Below are 20,658 nucleotides of genomic sequence, written 5' to 3' on the forward strand. Positions count from 1 at the left end.
GAATATTGTCATGTTCAGTTACTGTATAAAAGAATGAACCAAATGTCCAATTGACTTAAGTCAGGGTTTTTCATGTGTAGGATACATGTCTTCCTATAGGGTGATCAGAAATAAGGTATGAAATACAAAATGACTGCATAAAGTGAATGTAAATGTCCACATTACCTCAATATATGTGTCAATAAATCAAATGCTTTTGACTGATGATTTTACAAACCTAACAGACTTCAAGAGGACATTACTCTGAAGTACTGTGCACAATTTCACCTTGGTGTGTCAAAATATAATTGAACTAGAGAGGGTACAATTTCTGGGGAAATTGTGGGGTGTGTTTTTTGTACGCCCTTCGACTGGTTCCTGCGATTCTCACACAGTTAGCACTACAATTTACCAGGGCTAGGTCTGAATCTAGAAGCAAAACTGCTGTAGGTATATGCAGGAAGCAAAATGGTGTTCACTTCACTTATGTACTGATCAGACTATTTTACTTACTGTAATATAATCATAAACCGTGCAACGATACAGCGACGCATCACACAAGCTTGAGTTCAAATTAGGGCTGTCGAAGTTAACGCGATCTCACTTTAGCGTGATTTTTTTTAAAAATTGCCATTAACACAGGTTTCTTTTTGACCCTGGGAATCACCTGTTGTCACATGACTTTGACTGCCGACGGTAGCTGAATGATGGAAAAAGGGCTTTTAGATGGGAAGTTCCATTTCATAAAGTTGCCAAAAGCTTGGTTGACAAAACCAAGGCTGTGTGTACTGATTGTCAGGCTAAGTTTAGTTACCAGCGAAGTACTTCCAGCCTAAAATATCACATGCAAGCAAAGCACACAGCTAGCAGCAGCAGCAGCAACAACAACAGCAACAGCAGTAGCAGCAGCAGCATTCGCTCCGGTAATACACGGCAGACAACTCGCAAAAGAAGCGAGCTGCCCTGTTTTCTGGAAATGTGAACAGAATTGTGTCTGAGCAGCTGGCTTTGGTCAACAAAATAGAAACTGTATTGTTCAAAATTAAGGCCAATCTGTGGATGCTATCTGAAGTATGTTCTATTAAGAGGTTTTTATTGATTGTTTTTTGTAGAAAGAAATAGAAATATATATGAGAGAGAACAATGGTTGTGATCGCCGAAGGCAAAGCACACCCAACTAGAGAGGGTACAATTTCTGGGGAAATTGAAGGGTGTGCTTGCTTGCGTCGGTTGCAGGTGGGTCCGTTTTCCCTTCTAGTGATATTTTCAAGCATTTAGCCTACTCATATTGCATAATTCATTAAAAACACCCTTTAAAAAAAGGAAACCCCCTTTGAAACAAGCTACTGTAACAACGTTGTCACTGGCAGTATTTCAGATGGAATTGCGATTCAAACAGTACCGTCTGCTAACTGAAAATATGCCCCCCAAAACGTAAATAATTTTGACATTAATTTAGGAAACATTGGCTAATTCAAAAGAAGTTTGCTAGAGGCAAGCTAGCTGCTGTTGCTTATGGAAGCAAATTGTTACCAAAATTCAAATGCAAATGCATTTCCAGAAATGCATTTGCATTTTAAGAATGTGGCTGCATTATTTGACTCATAAATGAAATTAGTAATCAATCATCCTATTTGCATTTTAATTTTCTTCTTCAAGAGTGCTCAATCTTTCACTTAATTAAAATGAAAAAGAAATAGACATTTGAGATTTAATTTTCAAAACATGCCCCTGCAAATAGATACCAAAATTCAATTTGAAATGTAAAATTTGAAAATTTTACATTAAATCAATTCAATCAATTTCCTGTTACATTTGCAATGTATTGCAATGCAGATGTGCACACCGCCCCCTACCGAACAAGATGGGTAGCTCGGTCCGCAGGGAGCTGAAGAAGAGCGGCTACTGACGTCACTCTGCTGCGACGCTCAGAATGCTTTTTCGTTCATTTTGCATTTCTGCAAATGCATTTGAATTTGAATTGTGGTCACGATTTTGTATGGAAGCAAATGCATTTCCAGAAATGCATTTGGATTTTAAGAATGTGGCTGCGTTATTTGACTCATAAATGAAATTAGTAATCAATCATCCTATTTGCATTTTAATTTTCTTCTTCAAGAGTGCTCAATCTTTCACTTAATTAAAATGAAAAAGAAATAGACATGAGATTTAATTTTCAAAACATGCCCCAGCAAATAGATACCAAAATTATATTTGAAATGTAAAATTTGAAAATTCAAATGCATTTCCAGAAATGCATTTTCATTTTAAGAACATGGCTGCAAAATCGTGACCACAATTCAAATTCAAATGCATTTCCAGAAATGCATTTTCATTTTCAAGAACCTGGCTGCAAAATCGTGACCACAATTCAAATTCAAATGCATTTCCAGAAATGCATTTTCATTTTAAGAACGTGGCTGCAAAATCGTGACCACAATTCAAATTCAAATGCATTTTCAGAAATGCATTTTCATTTTAAGAACGTGGCTGTAAAATCGTGACCACAATTCAAATTCAAATGCATATGCAGAAATGCAAAATGAACGAAAAAGCATTCTGAGCGGCGCAGCAGAGTGACGTCAGTAGCCGCTCTTCTTCAGCTCCCTGCTGACCGAGCTATCCATCTTGTTCGGTAGGGGGCGGTGTGCACATCTGCATTGCATTACATTGCAAATGTGCCGGGAAATTGATTGAATTGCCGGGTCTTTAGAGCAGCGTTCCCCAACCGGTGCCCACCAGTCCGCGGACCGGTACCGGTCCGTGAGTCATTTCGTACCGGGCCGCACAAAAAATAATTAATAACATTATTTCCTTTTAATTGATTATCAGAGTCTGAAAGACGTTTTATTCTGAAAAATGACCTGATTCTCTCCTTCTCCGCGGGCCTTTTCCCCTGAGCAAAAAAGCTCTGCAAAGACGTGTGTTTACTCATTTTTTAGCAAGTTTGTGGGCTTTATTGAACGGTATCATGCGCGTCTCTTCCTCTTGACACATGACAAGTGATAGTTACCACTCAATGAAGCCTGTTTGAGACAACAACTCTATCGGTGTTTTGGATGAAGGCTATCCTGAGATCGCCACTAAAGCACTGAAAACCCTGCTTCCATTTCCAACATCAAGCGGGACTTTCTGCCGTGACAGCAATCAAACAAAATTTTGGAATAGGCCTGAACTGGATATAAGGAACGCACTTCGGGTGTCACTGTCGTAGCTTATAGTCACACACAACAGTGGGACTGACACATCGAAAGCTAGCTAGTAACAATATAACGATGGAAAACCAGGCTAAGAAACTTAAAGATGGGTCAATTGAAAAAACGGCTGTTTATTTTACATAAAACTCCAAAAACTATTTTTCGCTCAATTAAAATGCATTTCTGGAAATGCATTTTAATTTTCAAATTTTACATTTCAAATTGAATTTTGGTATCTATTTGCTGGGGCATGTTTTGAAAATTAAATCTCAAATGTCTATTTCTTTTTCATTTTAATTAAGTGAAAGATTGAGCACTCTTGAAGAAGAAAATTAAAATGCAAATAGGATGATTGATTACTAATTTCATTTATGAGGCAAATAATGCAGCCACATTCTTAAAATGCAAATGCATTTCTGGAAATGCATTTTCATTTGAATTTTGGTAACAATTTGCTTCCATAATTTTGCAGCCACATTCTTAAAATGAAAATGCATTTCTGGAAATGCATTTGAATTTGAATTGTGGTCACGATTTTGCAGCCACGTTCTTAAAATGAAAATGCATTTCTGGAAATGCATTTGAATTTGAATTGTGGTCACGATTTTGCAGCCACATTCTTGAAAATGGAAATGCATTTCTGGAAATGCATTTGAATTGTGGTCACGATTTTGCAGCCACGTTCTTAAAATGAAAATGCATTTCTGGAAATGCATTTTAATTTTCACGTTACATTTTAAATTGAATTTTGGTATCTATTTGCTGGGGCACGTTTTGAAAATTAAATCTCAAATGTCTATTTATTTTTCATTTTAATTAAGTGAAAGATTGAGCATTCTTGAAGAAGAAAATTAAAATGCAAATAGGATGATTGATTACTAATTTCATTTATGAGTCAAATAATGCAGCCACATTCTTAAAATGCAAATGCATTTCTGGAAATGCATTTGCATTAGAATTTTGGTAACGATTTGCTTCCATAGTTGCTAGCCACACTTCACTGATTGTTTGAAAGCGCCGGAAATTAGAATGTTTCTTTTGACATAAAAGTTTAGCCATAGCTGTGGCATTGAAGACAGTAGCCTACTACACACTGCCAGTGGGCGAGCGGAGTCTGACTCTGAGGCTAACGTCAAAACAAGACGCGGTCTCACTCAAATTCCAAGTTTTACACAAATTACAAAACTATGCTGACCCGCTGGCTGTATTCGCAATCGCCATATCTTTAAAACACTGCTCTCCATTTTAATGTAGAATTGACCGTGGTACGAAATTAAGAAAATACTCACGCAGATCGACAACAGCTGCCGCAATCGTCCATGGAGGCTGACGGGGCTCTCACGTAGCAAACATCAAAAAAATTTACAGCAACCTACATTAAAATCTCACCACCTGGCTGTCTTCACAATAGTCATATCGTCATAACATTTCCCTCTTTCTGTTTTTTGGTGTAAAATTTTACTATAAAATTACGAAAATACTACTATGACGCTTTCTAGCATGGCTGCCACCTAAAAGACTAGGCGGTCTCATGGGCGACCCGCACTCGCTCAAATTACAAAGACTTTCGCGACCTAAATCAAAGATCTGAGATTGCAGTTCCACTCGAAATCGCTTTCTCAACAAAGTCCAATGGTTGGGAATTTTGGGGGTGGTATTTTTCACTCATAATCCAAGCTCCAACTTGCGTGCTATCCATGCGTCGTTGACGTAGTGACGTAGGCTAGCACTGAGTACCCTTCGTTGACAGAAGACACTTTTTGCCACAAAAACGTTGTAACCTCCTAAACTGTGCAACGGAACGTAAATAAAAATACAAGCAACTCAATCGCTAGCACAACGAAACTTTTGACACCTACGTTGTCTATGTAGTCCAAATATTGACTGATCCTTAGGGGTGGGAAAATAAATAATAATAATATATATGTGAGAGAACAATGGTTGTGCTCGCCGAAGGCGTGAGCACACCCAATTACAGCCGTTTAAGCTTGGGCCGAATCTAACAACTCTTGCCACCATAGAAACTGCTTCCTTTTTTTAAACAGTAATTGACTGCGGCATTTCCCAGCCCTGCAAATAGCTCAATGGGCTGAGACGGTGTACTGCAAAGTGCAAGGTCATAGGTTTAAATCCAGCCACAGCCTCGAGCCTGTCATGGTACTGATTATCTATTTAGTGAAACAGGTATCCAAGTACACCACAGTAGCTGTACAATCATAATGATAACGCATTTTCATTCTTAGGGGATTACTACGCCAGAAGAGCCAGAACTTGGTCTAGCTCTTTTTTTAACTTGTGCTTTGTAGATAAGATCCCACTTCATCTAGACAGCGCAGACAATATGGCTGAATTTAATGTCTATATTGTCTATGTGTGAATAACGCAAATGTCCTTTTTACTGATGATATTTTAAACCTTAGAGGCTTCAAGATAACATAATTCTGAAGTACCATGCGCAATTTCACCTTGATATGTCAAAAGATGACTGAATTACAGCTGCTTAAACTTTGTCTCAAAGCTGACCAAAGCTAATTCTCTGCCCTTTCTATAAAAAATAACTCAACAGTTGATGTGTAGCAGAGGGGATAGAGAGGCTGACTTGAAACCACATGCTTGAGTTTGAATGTCCATTCAGCCTGTTTGCCTGTTGTTTGCCAGGCATAAATTAATTTAGCTCTCTTGTTGTCCAACTCTTGACCTTCTACAATGTTCATTTTTATTATATTTTCCCATTTTGAGGAGGAACCCGCATCGCAGCTTGCAGCTACATTTTACATTTATCTTTAAGTTTGCCATGCTTTCCCATTTGCCACACTCACTGGTTCCTTTCCGTGAGTTGTAACTGGTGATGATTAGTTTGCGGAATCAGTCATAAATGTCCAAGCATAACCACGCCCAATTCAAACCCACTTTCAGGAACGTTGCAACAAACTTAAACTACAATATTTCTAATTTGGATGAAATTATTGTCTTATACTTTTAGATGCTATTATGTACATAAGGGGGGGGGGGGGGGGGTGGAGTGTGTTCTGCTATTTTTCTACACAGGGTGACCAGCGGCTAAGAAATTGTGAATGACAAGTCATGTTCCGCAATAAATGTGCAGAAATGTTTTTCTAAGTCGCAGACACGGTCAGTCATAGACAACGGTGTGTCAGCTGTAACAGTTGCTCCCGGCAACGTCGTGGTAAGTTTGAGTGCACGGGCAGCGGCTCTATGACATGACGAGCAAGCACTTTCTTACCACTGCTGGCATTTAGTAGCTTCCTCGAGCAAAACGTGCAGAAATAAGCACCAGGCTCTCTCAGTTTCTTGCACCAACTGCCAAAAGGCTCGCCGTCTCTACCTTCTTCTATCCACGCACAGCGCCATTTATTTTTTAGTCATTTATCCATGGGTAGGACATCATCCCCAGGCTTCATGAATTTGCGCTCCATGCTTTCACCGACAACGCTAACGTGACGTATGGATCTCATTCACACTGTGTTGCCAGAACACGCCCTGTTCTGCTTCTGATAGGCTTGTAACGTTAGTTATAGCTGCGTTCCTCTTGTATGATTGGTAGGGGAAATCAATTGACTCAAATATTAAACCGCATCCAAGTTTTTTTCTCATGGCCGCACGCCGGACATCCAGCACGGTGCTGGAATACTTTAAGCCCTGCACAAGTGTATATAATACATTATACCTTTAATTTTGAGTTGTGGTCCACAGCTGGAGATTTGTCCTTTTTGGATGGCAGAATCAATTCCCATTTGCCAAAATCTTTCTTGATATAAGGGTGAGAAAAGTTGTTCCAGCCATCTATATTTGGAAAAAATACAAATAAGAACATCCTTTCAATTACAATGAATAGCTTACATTGATGTCATAATTGCCCATCCATCTGGCCTAAAGCTTTCTACCATAGTTTTTCCAATGCACTTTTTCCCTACTCCAAACCATCTTTCACATGCTCACCTTCTGTTCCATCTACTCTCCCTACATTCACACAGTTGACTTGTAGATACAATTATCTCCATATATTGTATTGTCTTAATAAAACATGATCTTTCTTCTGGCTTATTATAAGACATTCCCTGCGTTACGTTTTTCAGGTGGTAGGCTACATCATATTCGACGGCGAACTATGAAAAATAAACCGTTGTTGGTAGAGTTTGCATTCAACATTTTTCGAGTCACCCGGTACTTTGTAAATGTACTTTAATGAAATGCTGCCATACCACAGATTTCTTTGCCATTTTGACTAATAACACCGACAAAATAGGCTATGGCCTAGTTGTAGTTCGGCAGCCAATTGTGCTCGTGCCGTGTGCAAAATACCAAACCAAAACAAAGCGCAAATTAACGAAAGGGAAAACAGTAACACCTTTTCTTTTAAATTATATATTTTTAGAGTTGCTTTATTTGTCTTAAATAATATAATCTACAATTTCTGTAGAACATTTAGTTAATTCAGCAACAATGACACAAGCGGGAATCAGATCTCACACTGCCATACGGCAGCTCGACTAAAAAAAATCTTAGTCGACCAAGAGCATATCGACCAGAAAATCGACTTCTCGACTGAGTGGGGACAGCCCTACTATACACACGGGGATCCGTTACAGCTAAAAAATGCAAACAATGCGAGACCATTAAAGAACCTTATGCAACTGTGGAGAGGCTCTTATAGAAAATTCTCGTGTACCGACATGGCACGTGGATTTCCCACTGCAAACCTCTGCTAGTATGAAATCAAATCTCTATATGGGCGTTGATGGCTAAGATGACACAAGCTACTACGTTTTTGTATTAGCAAAAATAAGCAGTATTATCAGGTGGATATCAGGTGGTCCAAAACATTTACAGTACATCTCCTCAAGAATCTTTTGATAACACACTAAAGTATGTCCGTGTATAATGCAAATGTACAAATACACACACTTCCATGGAAATTCTGCTTTAAAACTTCAATACGTGGAGTTTTTCCATTGTCCTTCTCTTATCCATTCCTAACTTTTACAGTATCCCCAAGAAAACAGCAAAGTAAAATTGTCAAACAATAATTATATCAGACTTGCGCCTATGTAATATTTGAAACTGATATCTTCCTAAAAAACATTTATTTGGTTGAAAAATGTTGTTTGGAGCTGCTGGAGTAGTTGTCTTATGAGGAGGAAATGGTCACTACTTACTGAAGTCTCCAGTGAGGAAGAGGGCCTCTGCTGCTGGGGCCCATTCTTTAAAAAAAAGACTGTTGTCAGGCTGCCGCTGCACTCCAAACGTCCAGTAGCTGCGTGTGAACTGATCAAAGCCCCCCTCTGCCTCCTCTAATAGAACAAGCCGTTGCTCAAACAGCTCATACCTTGAATTCACAAAAGACAAAAACATTTGTTCAAGATGGTGCAATGTGCAGTGATAAAAGTCATGGCTATAATTAAAGAGTTTCTGGGGGTGGGAAGTAGGAATGCACCGGTAAGAAAAGTATTGGGTATAAAGTATAACATAATCGGCCGATGCAGATACCAATGTTTACACATTTCTGTTATTTTCTACTGAGTAAAAAAAGATAAAAAGATATACTTATGCTTGCTTATGATGAGGCTTCTAACTTCACATTTTAATTATACAATAACTTATTATTATTATTATTATCATCTTATTTTCCATTTATTTGAATAAGAAAATACATATATAACGCATTCAGATAAAGGATGAAAGGCCACCAATTTGACATATTGTGTATTAACCCATTTTAAGACTCCACAAGTAATTGGCCATTTTAAAGTACTCAATAGATACTAGAGGTGCAAAACCGAGCCCCAAAAAAAAAATTGTTCAACACACAAATTGTCAGAAATATTAATCTATCAAGCATTGCACAGTCAGTTGGTGAACAAGTTAACCCTCGTGCTGCCTTCGGGTCACATGACCCAAAGGTTCATAACGAACCATCGTTGTGTTTACCCAATTTTACCCAATACAAAAACAAATTAAAATAATTTTCTTTTAACCTTCGCAATGTGGGGGGTCTGAGACAGCCCAACGGTTAAAAGAAAAGGCTTCACTTTGTCTTTGTATGCGGTAAATCTGTCGCAATACGAAGGTGGGTCACAATGACTGATGGGTCAGAATGACCCGAAGATAACACAAGGGTTAAGAAAGCTTTATTGCTTGTGGCCGGCCCACAAGGAGACAAAACATCACACGCCATTGTGCTACAAAGTTTGTCCGCTAGCATGTTGTGATAGCAACCTATTTACACAGACGCTCTTGACAATGATTGGCTAATACAAAGGCATGTGGTCGTGTGTGTTTACGCGTGTGCGTGTTTACGACATCAACCCTGATTGAAACACAACAACAGAATCTCCGGTCCTGATGTCGTAAAAGCTCCTTCACATAGGTGCCAAGCAAATGGTCACCAGACCTTGCGTATCCACCTAGCCCTTGTCACACAGTATCTCCTTAAAACAACAAAAAAAAACTTTTCTTCTTCTACTCAGCCCCAAGATAAGGGTCTTGTATGTTTACCAAGGGCGTAGGTTTGGTCTCAGCTTTGGTAGGGACACTGATATTATATGTAGGTAATTGGTTTAGGTTTTATGGAGCTGTACTAGGCCTACATTATCTGTACTGGACTTCTGAGCAATGAAATAATTATTTATATTTGGGCATCCCAATTTATAGCACCTTTTTACTACCTACAAGTATAAGTGTGAATGATAACATTCATGGGTAACATTGTCTAAACATCCCTTAAAAACAGCAATTTAATGCAATCTTTACCAAAATGGACAAATTCAACTTCTCACCTGAACCCCTGATGCTGATTCATCACCAACCTGCTCTACATCTGTAGTTTCAGAGTGCTGTTTTTCCTGCACAGTAATTCATCAATTTAATACAGACACTAACCATGCTTAGTTGACTGCTGACATTGGTCGAGATTACAGGGATAGCCATATTACTATCCAAGGGATTATATAGTCCTACTTATTACCAGTTAATATCACTTTTAAGTTGCTAGCCTGCTGGTACTAGGCTAAACTAGCACGGTCCCATTATGTGGGTAGGTTAGCTTTATCCTTCTGGCTTCAACAAGACCAGCTGCGCTAACACACTGGTCGAAAGATTGCAGACGCTAGGAATAGATTTAATACAAGCAAAAGTTACATGCTCTACTACACTAACAACTTTCAAAACATGTTTCCATTGTAGAATGGGTGGCGATGTAAGGCTAGCAGGTTTGCACTGTGTGGGTAGTTTTCCTACTAGCTAACTAACAACGACCTTGCTAGCTACTTACTCTCTGGGTGGTGAAAAAAACTTCTGATACATCTTTTCTTTTTGGGTGACATTTTCCTATCTACAAAGCACAAAAGGGTAAAAAAATATCAATGCTGAGACCAAACGAAATACTAATATGAGGCTTTATTATTTCCTGGCGTATTTAGTAGTTTACCGTGTCAGACTACTGACAGCTCTCTTTCTGCACGTCAAGATTCACTAGCTAAGTGTTTCTGACTGCCACTTCAGCCAATTAAATTACATCATCTTGTCTCGCAGGCGCATAGGATAACTTTTCTGGGCGACGAACCACGGCCCGGTGGTTTGTGTTAGACGCTTTTTCGGATATACGAGAAAACACAACCTAACACCTTTGTTCTTTCCCGTCCCCTTTCCCGGAGAGTACCTGTACAATGAACTGTCAGTATATCAATGACGAGTCACATACTGGAAGGAACTGGAGAGGCAAATCATACGAAGCTAAGCAAGATAAGAATGTGTGGAGAATGAAGATGGCATGTGGAGTGAAAGGTTAGAGTTTGAGGATGTACCATCATCTTTTAACCCTCGTGCTGCCTTCGGGTCACATGACCCAAAGGTTCATAACGAACCATCATTGTGTTTACCCAATTTTACCCAATACAAAAACAAATAAAAATACTTTTCTTTTAACCTTCGCAATGTGGGGGGTCTGAGACAGCCCGACGGTTAAAAGAAAATGCTTCACTTTGTTTTTGTATGCGGTAAAGTTGTCGCAATACGACGGTGGGTCACAATGACTGATGGGTCAGAACGACCCGAGGAGAACACAAGGGTTAAGTCACCTGTGTGGCAACATTTTGGATTTAGTGTTTACTACAATAGCGATGGAGCGAAGGTCGTCGATACAATCCTCTGAAATAATGTTGATTTCATATGTTATCAAATATCTGGATGCAAGACAATGTTATTCATGCAGAGAAAATACAGAGAACACTGAAATTGTCATGTTTTTTTCTTCCCCCTAATGTGCTTAACAAACCAAACCGAAACAAACCCTGACCCATAAACCGCAATACAAACCAAACCGTGGGCTTGTTCAATTGTTGCACCCCTAGTAGATACATCCAGGGTTCTAAATTAACACCCGCCAACCCGCCAAATGCGGGTTAAAATTCATTTTGGCGGGTGTTAATAAAAACTCACTAGCCAGTTTGGCCGGTGATACATGAGGCATTAGATGAATGATACATAAGGCTCTGTTCTCGGCATGGTTCTCGGTCATTTATCCCCCTGGCAGTACTTCCGAAATTTCCCATGAACACTGTGCCGTAATGCTACGTGATAACGTTTTATACGCCCATTGGCTGCGCGCAGTTGAAGTAAAACCGGCGCGAGAAACCGTGGAAACGAACTGAGCGTCCACCAGAAAACACAAGGAAGAAGTCAAACGAAGCATAGCGGATCATAGGAGGTAATAAGAGCTAGCTCGAGTAGTAAAGTAAAGTAAAAAGTTAACTTAATGCGGCGGTGGTTAGGACAAACTTCTGGGGGCGAGAAGAGGAACGAGGCAGGGGATGAGGATATTGATAGCACTAGAGAAACGAAGAAAAGAAAATTTAATGCCAAATGGCTGACGGGTCGGGAATGGCTTGTGTTTGACAATGAAAATGTTGTCATGTTTTGTAAGGATTGCCGCATATAGTCTACGCATAAGAAAAATTATGTTGCTTACTGACACAGTCTAGTGTAATGTAAATACACTGTTCTTAATAAAGAGTATATTAGGTCAGTTTAATTAATGCCTGCTTAGGACAAAACGTTACTGTAAATGTATGGGCAGGAGTCAATCTCATCATGAAGCGAATGGACGTTTTAGCCATTTACAATAAATCGTGTCCTTACTTAGTCACGTGTTGGTGATTTCACATACCCTTGCATCATACTTCTGTGCTTCATTTTACTTCATTTTCTGTGTTTTTCATGCCACCAATGTTAATAAAATGATCAAATTCATTCAGTGAAACTCATAATTGATCTTATTTTCACTGGAAAGAATTTGGCTAGTGGAAATTCTGATTGGCTGGTGAACAAAAAAGTTAATTTAGAACCCTGGATACATCATATTATATTTTCTACCAATCTGCCGATGTCAATTGCTGACTGATTTATCAGGGTATCACTACTTGGATGATAGCTGCAATAGCTTCATTCCATCCTGTGAAAGACCAGACTAGGCATCACCATCAGATCCTTTCAAAATCCTTTTCTTGTCGATTAGTAATCATTTTGACAGGTGCTGGTATTTATAGGTCATGGTCATTTTTCATTTCTCTTACAGATCAAAGAAGTGCAGGTTGTAAGCTTTCAAATTATGTCTAAATCTGAAAATATATAAAAGATAGGCTTTTAGAATGTCGGTACCTCTTAAAATCAACAAGCGGAGAAAATCCCCTTGAAAGATTTTTCTCAGGCAGGCAATGGGTGGGAATAACAGATGGTTAACCACCCCCAACCATATGGACATTGCTGTTGTAACTGTGCTGTTGCAACTGTGTTAGTTAGCTAACATAGATAACAACTGTTAGGCTAAGTTAGGAAGGCATCCAAACGCATGGCTGTCAATTCTCTGCATGACAACAAAATGAACTTCCCCTGTCCCTAAACAGGACAGATAGTCAGAGTAGGCAAGTTTTACGAAACTATCAATTTTGAGTTTGAAAGTATCCAACCCAAAATATCCACTTCAAAGCCACTCTCCCAAAACACATGAACGTGCTGCCTGACTACTGCAATTAGGGCACAGGCACAATACGCGCATGTCGGCAGCAGGGGCATCTTAATAGCACTTGAGTCGTCTGGGCTATGGACTTTTTATTTTATTTTTTGAGGCCCCCCGCCGGCTAATTGCACAATCAATTTCTCAACAGCGATATAGCCAAATAGCCCACACAAGATCATTGCCTGCATGATTGAACCGTATACATAGCTTGCATATATCTTGTTTAAAATAAAATAACAATCTTAAAAACGAGTTGACTCGAGAACTGTGATCTTTCGCTCTCTGCCATTTATTGAATAAAACAGTACACATGGAAATTGACAGAATGACAATCAACAAGACAACCTTCCACAATATAACAGGTTAGGCGAAAAAAACATACCGTAGGCCTACTCACGCGGCAGTTAGGCTATATTCAATATGCACGCACAACACCAAGAAATATTTAGTTGCTAACTGCACATAAAAGTGTGTATAAAATAATTATTTAATTTAATTTACTTATTAATTTTGTTGCTAACTGCACATATCATATGGTGTTTAATTAAATTGGCAAGTTGCCATCAAAGGAAGCAACACATTTGATTTAGGATAGGCCTATAGCCTAGGCTAATAAGACAATCATAAACGGACCACTATAAAGTCTTTCTCCGGGTCTTTCTAACTGCAAACTCGTTTATTGTTTCATTAAAGTCCACGGCCCGAAGAAGGTCATATTCGATGGACATTAGGGTTAAATGTCTCAATCGGTCCTGCTGTATGGTGGACCTCAGTTTGCTTTTAATGAGGGCAAGTTTAGGTCTGTACCTAACCAGGTAAGGTTAGGTACAGACGAAGTGCTATGTCTATGTTAGGAAACACGGTTTGCAGGCCTCTTGTCTTAATTAGTTTCAGGAGTTCGCCTACCAATGTCGACATGGTCATGTCCCTTTGAACATACTTCTGAAACTGAATAGCCTCCTCTACAAAGTCTTCCCCCAGATCAATTGCGTATTTTTCCTGTAGTCTCGATGCTGAGACTTGGAGGCCATGTGAAGACGTTGTCCGCAATGTGTTTAAAAAATCCAAAGCTCTCCACTGTGCTGTTGTATGCCTGGTACCTTCTATCTAGCTCCACTACCAGCCTGTCAATTACAACATTACAGACGCTCACTAAAAACTTGCGTCGGCCTGGTAGATGGCAATCTGGTGCGAAACGCTATTTCCAGCTTATTCATTTTTTTAATTTGTGTTTTGGCCTCATTTTGTGTAGTTAATGTCTGACGTGTATCAGCAGAGAGAAGCCGTAAAGATTGCTGGACACTTGCATAGTTCAAACACAGAGCTTTGGTGGCGTCGGAGTGAGCTGACCAGCTCGTATCTGAAAGTGATTTCAAAGTTTTAATACGGCCCTTCTCATTTGCCTGTAAACCCTCAGTAACAACCTGCCAGCGTGACGTTGACTTGGAGAAGAAGTTGAAGAGTGACTGGACAAAAGTGAAAAACTTTTCAGTTTCCTCGCAGCAGTTCGCACTAGTAACCCCCACTAAGTTTAACATGTGAGCGGCGCAGGGTATCCACTCTGCCAGTGAGTTTATCTCCCTGATACGGGACTGCAAGCCTTTGTATGTCCCCGACATATTGCTTGCATTGTCGTAGCATTGCCCGCGACAGTTGTTAATGTCAATATCCATTCTTTGCAACACGCTCAAGACGGAGTTAAATAGGGCCTCTCCTGTGTGGGAAGTGAGGGGCAAACATGTCAAAAAACGCTCTTCAATATCTCCCTCTGGGGACCCATAACGTAAGATGAAAGTGAGTTGATCTATGTGGGTCACATCGGGAGTTGAATCCACGCTAATAGAGAAGTATTTTGCCAGCTTCACACGACTGACAAATTCAGTGAGGACTTTTTCTCCCATTAATTCTAAGAAATCCTCACACACATGAATAGGTAAATACGAGGGGTTTCCCTTGCCCGCATTTCCATACCTCTCTATATGGGCTTTCAGGAATGGGTCAAATTGAGCAATAAGCTCCATACTACCTAAATAGTTGCAATTTCTAACATCTCCAAATACGCTTGTGTGTCCCCTCAGAGAAAGTCCACGCGCTGTTAAATGTCTCGTCACAGCGACAACCCTATGGAGAACCTGCTTCCAAAAGGCGCACTAGTCATCAAATTGCTTTTTAAGCTCCGAGTCTACTGTGCCACGGTCAAATGCCTGGTTTATATGGAAGCAAATTGTTACCAAAATTCAAATGAAAATGCATTTCCAGAAATGCATTTGCATTTTAAGAATGTGGCTGCATTATTTGACTCATAAATGAAATTAGTAATCAATCATCCTATTTTCATTTTAATTTTCTTCTTCAAGAGTGCTCAATCTTTCACTTAATTAAAATGAAAAAGAAATAGACATTTGAGATTTAATTTTCAAAACATGCCCCAGCAAATAGATACCAAAATTCAATTTGAAATGTAAAATTTGAAAATTAAAATGCATTTCCATAAATGCATTTTCATTTTAAGAACGTGGCTGCAAAATCATGACCACAATTCAAATTCAAATGCATTTCCAGAAATGCATTTTCATTTTCAAGAACGTGGCTGCAAAATCGTGACCACAATTCAAATTCAAATGCATTTCCAGAAATGCATTTTCATTTTAAGAACGTGGCTGTAAAATTGTGACCACAATTCAAATTCAAATGCATTTGCAGAAATGCAAAATGAACGAAAAAGCATTCTGAGCGGCGCAGCAGAGTGACGTCAGTAGCCGCTCTTCTTCAGCTCCCTGCTGACCGAGCTATCCATCTTGTTCGGTAGGGGGCGGTGTGCACATCTGCATTGCATTACATTGCAAATGTGCCGGGAAATTGATTGAATTGCCGGGTCTTTAGAGCAGCGTTCCCCAACCGGTGCCCACCGGTCCGCGGACCGGTACCGGTCCGTGGGTCATTTCGTACCGGGCCGCACAAAAAAGAATTTATAACATTATTTCCTTTTAATTGATTATCAGAGTCTGAAAGACGTTTTATTCTGAAAAATGACCTGATTCTCTCCTTCTCCCCGGGCCTTTCCCCTGAGCAAAAAAGCTCTGCAAAGACGTGTGTTTACTCATTTTTTAGCAAGTTTGTGGGCTTTATTGAACGGTATCATGCGCGTCTCTTCCTCTTGACACATGACAAGTGATAGTTACCACTCAATGAAGCCTGTTTGAGACAACAACTCTATCGGTGTTTTGGATAAAGGCTATCCTGAGATCGCCACTAAAGCACTGAAAACCCTGCTTCCATTTCCAACATCAAGCGGGATTTTCTGCCGTGACAGCAATCAAACAAAATTTTGGAATAGGCCTGAACTGGATATAAGGAACGCACTTCGGGTGTCACTGTCGTAGCTTATAGTCACACACAACAGTGGGACTGACACATCGAAAGCTAGCTAGTAACAATATGACGATGGAAAGCCAGGCTAAGAAACTTAAAGATGGGTCAATTGAAAAAACGGCCGTTTATTTTACATAAAACTCAAAAAACTATTTTTCGCTCAAATCAGCTAAACTATTTTTCTCGCGCGCTCGCATTAGGTGTGGAAGTCACTAACTAGGATCAAACCCAGAATGTACATGCATTAGCAGCGCAGCTGTCCAGGGCCTATCTTTCCTCCCAGTCCGTTCTGCCGGTCCGTGAAAATATGTCTTACATGAAAGCGGTCCGTGGCGCAAAAAAGGTTGGGGACCGCTGCTTTAGAGGACGCATCAGACCATGGCGCTCCCTCAAATTGTGCAAACACTGTTAGAATTAGCTGAACAGGTAGAATCTAATAATATATCTGAGTCTGATGCCCGTGACCGAGTAGAACAAGTCATAGAGAGCTTGGCTGCATACTCTGCCGTCACAGATTTACACATTAATAGTAGCTCTGCCACTGTTTTATTCATTGTTTGACATCAAGTTGCTCAGTCTGTGATGCGTCCTCTAAAGACCCGGCAATTCAATCAATTTCCCGGCACATTTGCAATGTAATGCAATGCAGATGTGCACACCGCTCCCTACCGAACAAGATGGGTAGCTCGGTCAGCAGGGAGCTGAAGAAGAGCGGCTACTGACGTCACTCTGCTGCGCCGCTCAGAATGCTTTTTCGTTCATTTTGCATTTCTGCAAATGCATTTGAATTGTGGTCACAATTTTACAGCCACGTTCTTAAACTGAAAATGCATTTCTGGAAATGCATTTGAATTTGAATTGTGGTCACGATTTTGCAGCCACGTTCTTAAAATGAAAATGCATTTCTGGAAATGCATTTGAATTTGAATTGTGGTCACGATTTTGCAGCCACATTCTTGAAAATGAAAATGCATTTCTGGAAATGCATTTGAATTTGAATTGTGGTCACGATTTTGCAGCCACGTTCTTAAAATGAAAATGCATTTATGGAAATGCATTTTAATTTTCAAATTTTACATTTCAAATTGAATTTTGGTATCTATTTGCTGAGGCATGTTTTGAAAATTAAATCTCAAATGTCTATTTCTTTTTCATTTTAATTAAATGAAAGATTGAGCACTCTTGAAGAAGAAAATTAAAATGCAAATAGGATGATTGATTACTAATTTCATTTATGAGTCAAATAATGCAGCCACATTCTTAAAATGCAAATGCATTTCTGGAAATGCATTTGCATTTGAATTTTGGTAACGATTTGCTTTGATAGGTTTACGTTCGCGACCATGACTTGTCTGTGGAGGTCACTGTTTTCATGTTCTGAGATGCGCTCCGCGGCATGCTTCCAATCACAAAAACCTGTGCTAACAAACGGGGATTTTTCGTTTTGACCGAACACTTTGCAGGCAAAAAACACTGCCCTGAGATGGAGTAGCACAACCACTCTGGCCACAAGCTCCCCATTCCCCAGTTTTAGTTGGAAATTGACCTTTGATAGATACTTCCTCTGATGTTTATACTGCCGTTCAGATGCGGAAAAGTCGCAGTCTTTGTTTTGACAGTTTTTCGGTCCTAATGTTGCCCAATATGACTTCACCTGCTGGTTAATGCGATCGCACCAGACACCAGGGTCGTTACTGTAGGGGTTTGAGTCGCCTGCCAGTGCATCTCTAGGCTCTAGCTGCTTGTCAACTCCTCCCTCAGCAGCCTCTCCTTCTGTTAGCTCCTGCTCGTCTGTCCCCACCTCAGCTGCATGTACCCTGTCCTCCACCTCTCCCTCAAAAGCACAGTTGTTTGTAACGACTGTCGTCTCATGGTTGTCTCCTGCTGCCTCACTGTTCTTGTTTTCCTCCTTCACAATAACAGGGCTCGACAATAACGATGGCCCGGGGCCAGTAAAAAGTAACGTCGGGACAGTTAAACTAGCAACTCACTGGCCCGATCGGGCCACTGCAAATTATTGATTGGGAAAAAAATTAACATCATAAAAGTTAACATCCTTCATATGTTTTGCTATCTGCTAAATGCATAAATAACTTTGCGCGCACAGTTGGCAAATCAAGAGTTGAGTAGTGAGTGACGAGTGGTTGTCAAATTGTAATTCTCTAATCTCGATAAATTTAACAACTGGCGCGAGACAATAAAGTTAAGATGGCAGCAAAGTTGAGCTACGAGCTCAAACGGAAGCAACTTTTTTTATGGAACGAAGATGCACTGTGTCGTCTGTCGTATGTTCCCGTCTAAAGCGGACAAAAGTAGATCTTTTTACACAGGCACCGACAATTTTCGAAAACAATCCCTGACCAGCCATGCAAGCAGACAGCACTTGGTTTGCGTGACAGCTAAGCGGTTGACAATCCATCTTCCAAAAACTTCCAAGTTTTGAGATGAGTTTTTACAATTCATATTTCAGCTAAACAGTACAAGTACATGTAAATCAGCATCTGAATTAAAATGTGACGAGAAATGGGCAGTGTAGTTGCTGAAAATGTGCGTATTTTATTGATGAAACGGCTAATTTGTACATTTGCTCCGACTTCTCGATAACCTAGGTAAATAAACACTCGACGACGACTTACAAAAAACCGTTGCGCCACCTACTCTTCTGGCGGTGAATTGTTTAAAGCACCCACAGCCTTCGGAGTATTATAAATTCAACCAATCCGTCCGACTCCGTCCGTCTGTCCGTAACGGAGTCGGAGAAGTATAATTCGGCCTTAACAGCACAATCGTAGTAGCTTTTCACATGATACTACTGTAGAGATATCTGATTTTTGACTGGAGGGGCAATATTTACACGAAAGTCATAAGAGTGAATGACGAACTACATTTTAGTTCTAAACAGAGAAGCTTGATCCTATAGATAGGCCTACCTTGTCCTCATCAAGTCTATCCTCCACTTCATTTGGCAGTGTGTTGGTATCCTCTGATCGCTTGCCAAAAAAAGTCTAACTTTTGGCAAAGTTTTCTTGAATAATATAGCCTGTCTGATTCCTTTTCTGAGCTCCGCTTGGATGTGAACGCTTGATTTTTTTTTTTTTACCACGGCACCGACCTGACCGGATCAATTACTTTGTTCTCGCGACCTCTAAAACGACCATTGTTCTCTCACATATATATTGATTTTTTATTATTTCTTTTTGCCCCCCTAAGGATCCGTCAATATTTGGACTACATAGACAACGTCGGTGTCAAAAGATTGAGTTGCTTGTAGTTTTATTTACGTGCCGTTGCACGGTTTAGGCTGAAATTAAGTTTTTGTGGCAAAAAGTGCCTTGTGTCAACGAAAGGAACTCAGTGCTTGCCTACGTCACAACACGTTAGCAACGACGCATGGATACAACGTGCATTGTTGTTGCACAGCAGGTATCGTATCGTGCCATGGTGTACTAGCAGCATTATACATTTAAGCAATTCAAGACTTGCATGTACAGTAAGTAATGTCACATTAAATAATGTATTTAAACTCAAGCTTGTGTGGTGTGTCGCTGTCTTCAATGCCACAGCCTAAACTTTATGTCAAAAGAAACGTTTTTAATTTCCGGCGCATTCAAACAATCCCCTCAGTGTAGTTTGGCTAGCAACAGAGCGAGGTGAAGTTAGTTTCATATTCGACATTCGTCTCACATTCGGAAAACGCTACTTTGCAGCGTCGAGTTAGGGACCGGGTGAAAATTACCCATGCAATTTTGAAAAATGATTACTTTTATAATGTTTTTATGGATATTTAAACCAAACTGTCACCAGATTATTCTAATAATGTCTGGCCTACATCCACAGCCTTTACTTTTTCAATAACGTTTTGAATACAATTCCAATTAATCGCTAAAATCTGAAAATAGCATGAAATCGTTGCTAATCTCAATATATTTTTCAAACTTGTGTCAAAAAATCTCAAATATACACCAGATTATTCTAATAATGTCTGGCCTACTTCCACACCCTTTACTTTTTCAGTAAAACTTTTTTTTAAATTATAGAAAATTGCTAATCTCTGAAAATAGCATGAAATCCTTGCTA

At 39.8% G+C, this 20,658-nt stretch overlaps 1 protein-coding gene and 1 long non-coding RNA gene across 3 annotated transcripts in view; one reads left to right on the forward strand and one right to left on the reverse strand.

Moving 5' to 3' along the window:
• LOC134018342 (1,4-alpha-glucan-branching enzyme-like) overlaps positions 1-20,658 on the reverse strand; it is a 177,778-nt gene that overhangs the window by 137,606 nt on the left and 19,514 nt on the right. For both annotated transcript variants that reach the window (XM_062458242.1, XM_062458243.1), the window contains 2 exons: positions 8,354-8,523; positions 6,865-6,980 (listed from right to left, as the gene is read on the reverse strand). In XM_062458242.1, the coding sequence (XP_062314226.1) occupies positions 6,865-6,980; positions 8,354-8,523 (286 nt within the window). The remainder of the gene's footprint in view (positions 1-6,864; positions 6,981-8,353; positions 8,524-20,658) is intronic.
• Positions 1-20,658, forward strand: part of LOC134018344 (uncharacterized) — a 223,098-nt gene that overhangs the window by 16,225 nt on the left and 186,215 nt on the right. The gene's annotated exons all lie outside the window — the stretch shown is intronic.

This window comes from Osmerus eperlanus, chromosome 4, assembly GCF_963692335.1.
Source record: "Osmerus eperlanus chromosome 4, fOsmEpe2.1, whole genome shotgun sequence".
NCBI lineage: Eukaryota > Metazoa > Chordata > Actinopteri > Osmeriformes > Osmeridae > Osmerus > Osmerus eperlanus.